At 38.7% G+C, this 10,537-nt stretch overlaps 1 protein-coding gene across 1 annotated transcript in view; it reads left to right on the forward strand.

The window, feature by feature from the left end:
• MTCL3 (MTCL family member 3) overlaps positions 1–10,537 on the forward strand; it is a 40,869-nt gene that overhangs the window by 26,783 nt on the left and 3,549 nt on the right. Inside the window, exon 4 of the mRNA XM_007447963.1 lies at positions 5,876–5,947. Within this exon, the coding sequence (XP_007448025.1) occupies positions 5,876–5,947 (72 nt within the window). The remainder of the gene's footprint in view (positions 1–5,875; positions 5,948–10,537) is intronic.

Consider the following 10,537-nt stretch of genomic DNA (forward strand, 5'->3'; position numbering starts at 1 on the left):
TTCTCATTCAACTGACATTGTCTGAGCAATTACTTTGTGCCAGGTATATTTCTAAGAGCCAGAGCTATCACAGAACATTACAAAGGTCCTGCATGGGTGGAACTCACATCCCAGCATGAGACAGACATGAAACAGATACACACGTCAGAGGGTGAGAGGAGGTCTGGAGAAAAATAAAGCGGAGTTAGGAAGACGAGGAATGTGTGGAGAAGAGAGTAGAGGAGGTATTTTATAGGGGCTTCCCTGTTTTTTTATACCAAGTGGTCTGGGAGGGCCTCTCTAATTAGGACCCTGAATGAGCTATGGGAGTGGGTGGTGAGAGTGTATGAAGGAAGAGTGTTGCAGGCAGAGGAAAGGCCCAATCTGGAGCATGCTTGACATGTTTGAGGAACCACAAGGATGTTGGTGACACTGGAGCCGGGAAAGGAGAGGAGAAGTGAGGTGGGGATGAGGTTGGAGATCTTGTTTGGGGTGGGGGGCAGGGCTGACCACATAGCGCAGGGTTGTGGTTCAGAGCCAGCTGTACATTTTACCCACTGTGGGAGATTGGAAAAAATTCCTGAGCCCAACCCCAGAATCTATTGAAATTTGTCTGGGTTGAGGCCTGGTCATGTCTTTTTAAAATGTTACCAGGACAAATCCAGTGTGTAGTCAAGGTCTCCTGTGCCTTAGTAAAGCATGGCTCTGATTGAGCGAGCTGGAAAACCACTGGAAGATTTGCCAGAGAAGAGTAACAAGACCTGATCATCCTAGCATGCCTCCTTCACCCACATTCCCTTTGCTTCTCAAGATCATGTCTCATATAAAGCTTGGGACCCTGCCTCATACGTTGAGGGGAGAGAGTGGAGAATGTGGTCGTGGGCAAGATCTCTGGGTGCTCTTACCTGCCCCTCCTCTGCCAGGTGTCAAGGATGTAACACAAGGCAAGGAGGAGGACTTCTAGGGACAAGAGCCTCTCCTGTTCCCTTTCAAACTGGGTTGCTATAACAAAATCCCACCGACTGGTTGGCTTATAAACAACAGAAATACATTTCTCACAGTTTGGGAAGTCCCAGCTCAGCATGCCAGCATGGCCAAGTGAGAGCCCTCTTCCAGGTCACAAACTTGTATACTTATATGGCAGAAGAGGCTCAAGAGGTCCGTGGGGTCTCTTTTAAAAGGGCGCTAATCGCATTGTTGAAGGCTCCACTCATGATCTCAGCACCTCCCAAAGGTCCTACTTCCTGTTACCACCATCTTAGGCATTAGGATTTCAACATATGAACTTTGAGGAGACACAAACATTCAGACGGTAGCAGAGCCAGAGTTCCTGGCTCTTTCAGTTTTCCTCCAGCCTTCAGTCAGAAATCCCCATGCCTCACTTCCAATGTCACCCTGAAGTCACAAGCATTCACAGGACGACTGTGAGAACCAGTGAGTGTATTCGTCACTTCTGCTGACTTCTCTGTTGACAATAGAAAAATACATTGCTCATGTGTAATATATGTAAACTGGTGCCTCAAACCCATGTAGCTATGATGTAATAGCATACAGAAGGATATGCCCAGAAATAATATAACCATCTACTTCTTATGGAGAAGCAGTGGGATGTAATTGTTCAGAGCAAAAGCTGTGAAGCTGGATAACTTACATCCTGGCTCTAACACTTGCTAGCTAAGTGGTTTATCCTTTGTGTGCTTTGGATAATGGTGGCAAACTCCTAAGACTGGTAAGATTAGATGAATGGATACATATTAAGTACTTAGAGAAGTACATGGCACACATTTACTGCTCCATAAATCCTATATTAATACAGTTATAGTTTCCTTCTTGATTTAATCACTGTACAAATGGATCCCTCTTTAATTTTATTAAAAACATAGGAGATTTTTGTACAAATAATATGTATAAAAATAGCATTTTAGACAGGTTCTTCTCTGTTGTTTAATTGCTAAAAACGCAAAGAGATCACATATTAAGAAGTGTACCAAATTTTAATCGAGGAGAAAAGTCAGTCTCAAAACATTTTAGAACACAAATCCAATTTATATAATTGCTGTGCAAACAATTTTTGGTAAAACTTTCTAATTCCTGGCCTTCACATGGATAAAAAGAACAGCAGTCTCTTTTGGATAGCTGTGGATGGGAATGCAAAGGATTAAGATGTGGACAAGACATGTTTTCAACATATTTATCTAGAGAGCCACCTGAAGTGCCTACTTTGAGAACAAAGATGAAAATGTGAGATTTAGTTCTAGCCTCCTAAACTGGTCCCCTTATAGAGAGGTTCCTAGATTTAGTGCATGAATGTGGGATGGTATGATTCGGCGCGGGGTGGGGGGGGGGTTGTGACAAAATTTTATCCTCATGGGAAAGAGACTGTTTAGACTTACCTTATTTCTCCAGCTTTCTCTCCCCAAATGAATCTCTCATCTTTGTTTCATTGGGGTCAGAAAGTTAATAAAAGCTTACAGGAATACGAAAAGATGATTAAATATTTATTGAAAATTTAAATGTGATACTTAAAGGTACAGGTAGTCCTGGGGGTTCCTTAAAGGCAATATATTTTTATTTAGGGGGAAACCTTCTCTCAAAGCTTTGAGTTTGACCCACCACTTGAGTGATGTTTAAATAAAAGTAAAATAGAAAATGCCTCTTAAGAAAGGATGGCCTAGTTTTAGCATTTCTCTTGTATTAATTTAGAGGGCTCATTTTTACATTGCCCACAGGATAAAATCTAAATTTCTCATCTCCACAAGCTGACCTCAGTCCTTGAAGCGTCTTCTATCTCGTCTCTATAGTGTCTCTGTCTCCATTCATCTGTAGGGCATGCTATTGTCCTCCACACCTTTGCCCTTGCTGTTTACTTGGTTTTATTTCTGTTGAAATGTTGCACGTCCTTCAAAGGTCAGCGCTCTTGGGTGATTTTCTCTGATTTCCCCACATCTGGAACCATAGCTGTTTCTTTGCTCTCTCAATCGTTTGTTTGTTCTTTATTCATAAATGCAGTTAATTCTGTCTACTGTTTTAACTAATTATCTGCATTCTTTTTACCGTCATAAACAGCTCTTTGGGAGGGGAATAAAATATTTCTCATATTTGTATAACCATACTGTACCGTATATATGCCAGAACTCAACAAATATATGTGGAATGAATGAAAAACAACCCCCCCCCCCCAAAAGTTCTCAGAACCAGAGCATACTTTCCCTCATTTCACTTGCATGTCATCCCTTTACCTCATGGTCATTTGGACTGCCACCTTTGTGTCTTTGTATTTCTTCTATGACAATCTGATTATGGATACTCCTTTAATAATAATGTAATTTAATAATTAAATTTAACTAATCTAATAATGTAATTTAATCATTATGATTTATTTAATTATTCTAATTAATTGGATAATTAAATTTAGTAAATTAATAACTTAGTAATTAAACCTCTTAATACTTCTGATTGACCTTAGGACAATAATTTGACTTGAGGTAAAATCCAAACTTTATTCAATGTCCTTCAAGATCTGATAGTAAATCCCATGTCACCCTCTCCTTACACTTTGTTATAGCCATCCCAAATTTCTTTGTGTTCCAGAAATGGTCTTTCTACATGGAATGCTTTGTTCTTCCCTTCGCCCTCCTCTCCATCTTTAGCTGTGTTAGTCCTCGTCTACCAGATTCAAGATAAGCTGTTACTTCTTTCTGGAAATCATCTCTAGTTCCCCATACCATCTCCAGCCCTAGACTGGATTAAGCCTTTCTTCTTTGTGATCTAGCAAATAATAAAGATCAGAAAGACTTGGGTCAAGGTCTGATTTTGCTACTTACCAGGCAGTGACTTCAGACCAACGCTTCTCACAGTTTATCATGCATCAGAATCACCTGGAGAGCTGGTTAAATTGTGGCTCACTAGGCCCCATCTCCAGAGTTTCTGATTCAGTAGTTCTGGGATGGGTCCCGAGAATTTGCATTTATCACAAGTTACCAAGTGACACTGCTGATGTTGTTCTGGGATCGTACTTTGAGAACCACTGATTTACATAATCTAGTTAACCTCTAAGCTTTAGTGTTACCATCTGCAAAAGGAGACTAAAGGGGTGTTTTAAGAATTAGTTGGGGTAATGTATATAAAGTGTTTGACATGAATTAGTCCTCAATCAATGCCAGTTAATATTGCTTCTGCATTATCATTGCTTTCATTGCACTGTATTAAATTGCAGACTGAATTGACCATTTGCCAAGTAAATCAGGAACCTCATAATGAGCAGAGACTGTGCTGTTTTTATTATGGTACCTTATGAAGTGCATTAGTAAGTGCTAAATAAACATATAATGGAGTAAATTCAAAGTAAGAGCATTCCATAAATATTTAACAAAATAAACTTAGGTGGTTCTTTGTAGGTAGCCCCTATACAGAATGTTCCAGAATTCCCTAGTTCAGCTCACTATATTCTTGGTTTTCTTGAGACTGTTTTTGCTGCTTGGTTCCTAAATCACTTTTGGTTATGGTGAATCAGTCCCCACAGCTTCTGTTTCTAAGAAAATTATACAAGCAACATGGAGAATGTCTGAACGAGAAATAAATAACCACGTAGAATATTCATTTGGCTCTGTAGTTTCCTTTTTATACTGAATGAAAGCAGTTGCAGCATGAACGTATGCCAGCATTTAACACTGGAACTGGGTTAGAAATTAACATGTGAAGAATTTAATTTGCAGTTCTTGGCAAATTCATGAAGCCTGCTCTTTAGAGAAACCGTGCCTCCTTTTACTGTCAGCCTGTACCTCCATCCTCCTCTTTGACCTCAGAATCTCATATTTCATATTCACTCATTAGTTCAGCAAATATTTTTTTCAACATCTGCTGTGTGGCAACTATTATTCTCATGGTGGTGATGCCACACTAGGACAAAGTCCCTTCTTTACAGAACCTAAAGCATGTCATTTGCCAACTTGTACTTTGTTTGCATCCCTGTCTCCCACGCTAAATTGTGAGCTTACTAATGGTAGGTACATTATTTAATTGTGTATCCAGCTCAGTATTTGGTACATGGTAGATATTCATACATACAGTTACTATTCATACAGAGGAACTTTATTTTAATGGTGGTGAGAAATGGAACTGAGCACCAGGGATCAATACTGCTGGTCCATGAAAGGATTTGACACTAGATGTGTATTTTTTGACCTACAAAGTGTTATTTGTTTGAATTTCAATTAGAGCCAGCCAATAAAATGGGGGAGATTTTACATAAAAATCCAGATGTCCAGCTTCTTTTGAAAAAGCCTACATTCCTAATTCCCTCTCAGCCGGCTCCTTTAGATGGAGCATGCCATCTCCATTTTACTATAACCCCTACTATTCCCTACTGTATTACATGTGTGTGGAAGAGTGTATATGAACATGTGTATCCTGTTTGTCTACATGCATATGTGGTGAGGAAAGAATGAAATTCTTCGAATTCTACGTAAATCCACTGAAAGTTTGTCTTTATAAGCTTATAACAACCTAAGTCCAACTGCAAATAATACCGTATTCCTTTCTTTTCTTTAATGATGTAGAATGCTAACAAGGATTTCTTTCATTTGGATAATATAATATATTGAGTTATCGATCTAAATTTTCTCCAAATTGCTTTTCTGCATTTTTATAGTAGGTTTCCTGTATTTCTCAAATCAACTTGATAATTGCCAGCTACTCTTCTATTGTGATATATATCCCCATCCAAAGTAAAATATATAAATCTATCTGGTTTGGTTTTTTTCCCCTCCCTTATGGCTATTAAACTAACACTTTTCATTTGGCTTGGTTTTATCATAGGAAATTAGGATACTTAAAAATATAAAATTGAATTAAAATTGTAGTTTACCAAACTAAATCTATTCATGCTTTATTTCAGCTATCTTTAAAGAGAAGAGGAAGCAAAGATTTGCCAAAATCTGAAAAGAAGGCTCAACAGACTCCCACAGAGGTATGTGGAAATAAAATTTCAGCTAGTACATCAAACATCTCTAAATGTATATAATAATAAGCTACATCTATAAGTAGACATAGTAACCAGATACACTCATGTAAAACAGAGTTAAAGTATGCATATCAATTATGTAGCTGTAGATGCAGGAGACAATATAACGCATTCAGTATCTTTTCTTTAAAAGCTAGCACTAACATCCCTGTTATTATTGCTTTTGCATTGTAAGCACACAGCAGAATGTCATTAGTACTTTATGTGTTGCTACATTTAAGAACTGTACCCATCTTGTTCACTAATAATTAATAAGGACAATAGAATAGCTATTCCTATAGTATCAGGAGAGAGTAAAGATAGGAATGTTGTAGGAAGGGTGGCAGAGGGGAGAGAGAGACTCCTGATGGCTTTGGAGAGTCCTAGAATGAAGTGGTTCTCTCTACCAATGACTGGGGAAGCAAAAGAAAGGAAATTAAGGAATAAAAATAAAACTTAAAATGTGTCTTCAACATGGGCTTGTTAAGAGACTTAGAAACACAGCCACAGTAAAGACTAGGTCTGCTTTTAGGGTGAGCAGAGGTGCTGGTGGATGTAATAAAGGAGATTTTAAAACAGAAGAGGAACTATTTAGGGACAGCTATGATATTATGGCTCGTTAAAAATACTTGGCTAGATATTGATTTTTAAATGTGTAAGTTGGGATCTATAGGACTGTAGCATATGTACTTTTTTTTATTCTTACGAGGGGTTTTCTCATTAGATAATAATTTTAACTAAAGCAATACTTAAATATTCAAAATTTGAAAAAGTTGATCTCACGCATTTTTTTAAAAGCATAACATATTAATTGTTAATTTTCCTCTTCCTCGCTCTCCCTGCTCTATCCTTGGTTAATTTTTCCCCTGGTACTGGACATGAACATTTATAGGCCTCGGCAGTTCTAGAATCCCAGAGTCTCCTACCAAAATCATCTCCTTTTTGCACCTTTCTCATCATCCCCTTAATAAGTTCAGTTGTGCTCAGCTGAACTCAGTTGTGCTCTGTCACCACAACTCTCCCACTGTGTCTTTGCCATAATTTTATGCATCAGTTCTCTTCTCCACCTCACTGAGGGAGAGGTGCTATATGCTCCCCGTTCTAAAAATTAAGTCAGCTTTAATCAACAGTTTATTTTTTTAACTCATGTTTGTCCTATTCTTATACTTCCCATGGTAAAGCTTATTTATTTTTTTCAACAACATTCTCTAATCCAGGAATTCTTAACTGTTTGTTCCTGGCTCTGTGGACCCCCACTCCATGTGTACAGGGGCACTTTTCTGCAAAAGACATATGCAGCTTTCATCAACTTCTCAGTGGGACCTGGGGCCTTACAACAGTCAAGACATGTTGCAATCCACCAGCTTTTATTTCATGCACATAAATGTCCTGGGAAATTTACAAGGACGCTATTATGGCCTTTGAAGTCCCTGCTATCATTTTCAATTCATTTATTTTCAGAGGTTATTACCTGTCTTTTTTCAAAAACCCACCCCAGAAGATTGATTGGACTGTCTCAGATGGGAGATCTCAATTATAAAATAGTCCATAGATGATTCTATTGCTTAGTCAAGGTTGAGGACCATTGAGTCACATACTTACGTTAGGGCAAGCATCCTATATTGTTGTAATTCATATTTACATATTCATCTTCCGTACTTAGCCAGGGCATATTGTAGGCAGGGGCCATCTTATTCAGCTTGCACTCATCGGTGTCTAGTGTCTGGCACTCTGCAGCAGGATCAATATGCACTTTTGAATACTCCCATGCCCCCCTTTTCTAGATGAGCCATATGAAATTGCCAACATGCTGTTGGTTCTGACCTACACAAATGGCAATTTCATATGGTTCAACCTGCTAGTATTTATATAGCTTTTAATTTCATTTTGTTCAGTTTCTTCTATGTATTCCTCACATGTTCCTCCAGCAGCACAGTGACTTTATATACTGAGAAATGGTGTTGCATAGCAGTTAGAAACAGTGACTTTAGGGTCAGATTGCCTACGTGGAAATCTCTGCCACATACCAGCTGCATGGCCTTAGACAAGTTGTTTCCTCATCCTTAAAATGGGGTCATAATAGAGAGTTGTATAGATTAAATGAGTTAATATATGTAATTTATCAGAGTGCAACTTAGCTTCCAGTAGTGGCTAGGTTAAAGCCAAGCTCAGTTCACTTCTTTGGGCCCTCATCATCTTTATGTTCCCCTTCCTCTTATGTCATCTCTATCTTCTCAAGACTGAGTCTTTAACATACACAAAAATAAGAGACAGCTTGCTTCACATCTCAAAGCATTGTAATGTTTCTTGACTGGCATTCACTGTGAAAACAGGAGCAGGCGTTTCTGATCAGTTACATTTCAACCAGGCACTTTCCATACAATCTCTGATTTTAATGATTTCACACTTATATATTGGATTTCCCTGCCATTAGGTTATAGGATGAGGATGCAGGGCACATTGGCATACAGGATTCTTAAACTTTGGTCATTGCAGAAACTACCATACGTGGTATCTTGAAAAGATTTCTCTTAAAATAAATAAAATAATCATCATGCGCATCATTCTCCTTCCTTCTTTATCATGACTTTGTTACATGCAATATAGGTCCAACTCTTAAAATACTTTTCATGTTTTCATCCCTTTACACAAATCAAATATCCTCCTCTTTTATATTTGCTTTACGTAGTCCAGCGAAGTGTTATTCTGTTCCAGTCTGTGATTTATATCACATCCATTGCCATTTTGGTTAGATTCAAAGTGCAGTATTATAACATTTTTTTTTCTTACTAGCAAATAAAGGCCTTGCCTTGCAATCAAGGACTTTGATAGAACATGCAGCCCAGCTAGCTTCCCAGTCTCACCTGCTCTCACCTGCTCTTACTTCCCAACAGAGCCTAGTCTAGATAAAAGCATATTTGATATGCATATTGTTGGTCAACTTTCTATTCAGACATTATTTCTAATTCTGGCTTTAATGACCTTTGACTCTCCTGCTCTGTGCTCCAACTTTTAATCATTTCTTCTCAGTCTCCCTTTCTTTTTTTCTCCTCTTTGTTTGCCTCTGAAGCCATTGCAATAGCTTCAACCGTCACCTCTATGCATCTCATCCTCATGTCCTCCCCTCTGGGCCTGAGCTGTCCTCTAGGTCCAGCGCTGTAATCTTGGGCCTGAGATTCCACATGCCTGTTGATAGATGTTTCCACTGGGTATCCCTCCACCGACACACCTCAAAGGCAGCATTTTAATGTACTTAAATCCATATTCTTCCCATAAAACTTGATCCTCTTTGTTCAGTCTCTGTCCCTATTATTGGCAACACGTCCATCAAGACAACCAAGCTCAAAACATTGGGGTTATCTTTGACTCTTCTGCTGATGTGATATTAGACATTGTAATACGTCCTTGGTTTCATCCTCACAGAATTAGTTCAGGGGCCCGAACACATAGTCTCTTGCAGCGCAGCTTCTTTCTTTGCTTGTGAAACGGATTCTCACATTGAATCTATCGGTGACGTATATTCTTATCCTTTTTCACTATGCTTCTGGAGTTCTCTCAGTTCTCTGTGCTTCTCTCTTTTCTTCTAAACCCCTTCTAAAGGGAAGCATACAAGCCAGCACATCTGATTTTGTTATTTTACCTCATTGCCCTACTTTTTTCCTCTCATGCATCTTTTTCACCCAACAAGTGCAGTGGAAAAAATATGATTTTTGGAATCAGTCTGAATACAGATGTGCTCTGTCACATTAATTTGCGCTCTACCATATAGCTGCCTTATCTGCAAAGTAGACATAGTATATCATCTTCCTCGTGGGGCTGATGTGAGGATATAATGATATAAGGAATGTGATATTCAGGCTCTGCACACTCAGCAACTCTCATACTAATTCTTATTAGTGGATGGGAGCATGGGAGCATAGGAGCCCCCATCTAATTCTTATTAGTGGATGCGAGCATAGGAGCCCAGTGCCCTGCTTTCCATCTCTTCTCTCGCAAAAGCTCTGGGCCATATTTATTGAGCATCTCTGGCAGGAGCTCATTATTCTCCTCACCTTCACCATCAGTGGTTGCTACTTTTTTACCAGAATTCATCTCAAACACAGCTGACTCAGTGCTGGAAAAGGAAGGCATTTTTATTCCTTCCCATTTTTTAAAATGAGGAAGCCAAAGTCCACAGAAGTTACATGGTATGCCCAAAGTGCATACTTAAAAGAGAGATTTGGAAAATTGTCCTTGGGAAATATGTCCTTGGACATAATAATGTGTTTTTATATTAGCTCTCTGAGAAAGAGTTGATTTCCATTTTTCTGTTTGTAGTTTTCCATTTAGTTAATGATTAGGGTTTGAAGGTTGTCCTAAGAATGTGTGAGAAGAACTTCTAAAAGGGTCTACCCTTCTAAAAGGGTCTACTCCATCATCCTTTTACCAGGCAGAACCTGTTCTATCCATTTCAGACTGATGGAAATAAATTCAATTTTAAAAGTGATCTAGATGGAACACTTACCAATTTCTTCTTGGATGGACCATTCCAGTGTTAAACTTTCCCTACTTTCAAGC

Source organism: Lipotes vexillifer, unplaced genomic scaffold (genome assembly GCF_000442215.2).
Source record: "Lipotes vexillifer unplaced genomic scaffold, Lipotes_vexillifer_v1.1 scaffold756, whole genome shotgun sequence".
Classification (NCBI taxonomy): Eukaryota; Metazoa; Chordata; class Mammalia; order Artiodactyla; family Lipotidae; genus Lipotes; species Lipotes vexillifer.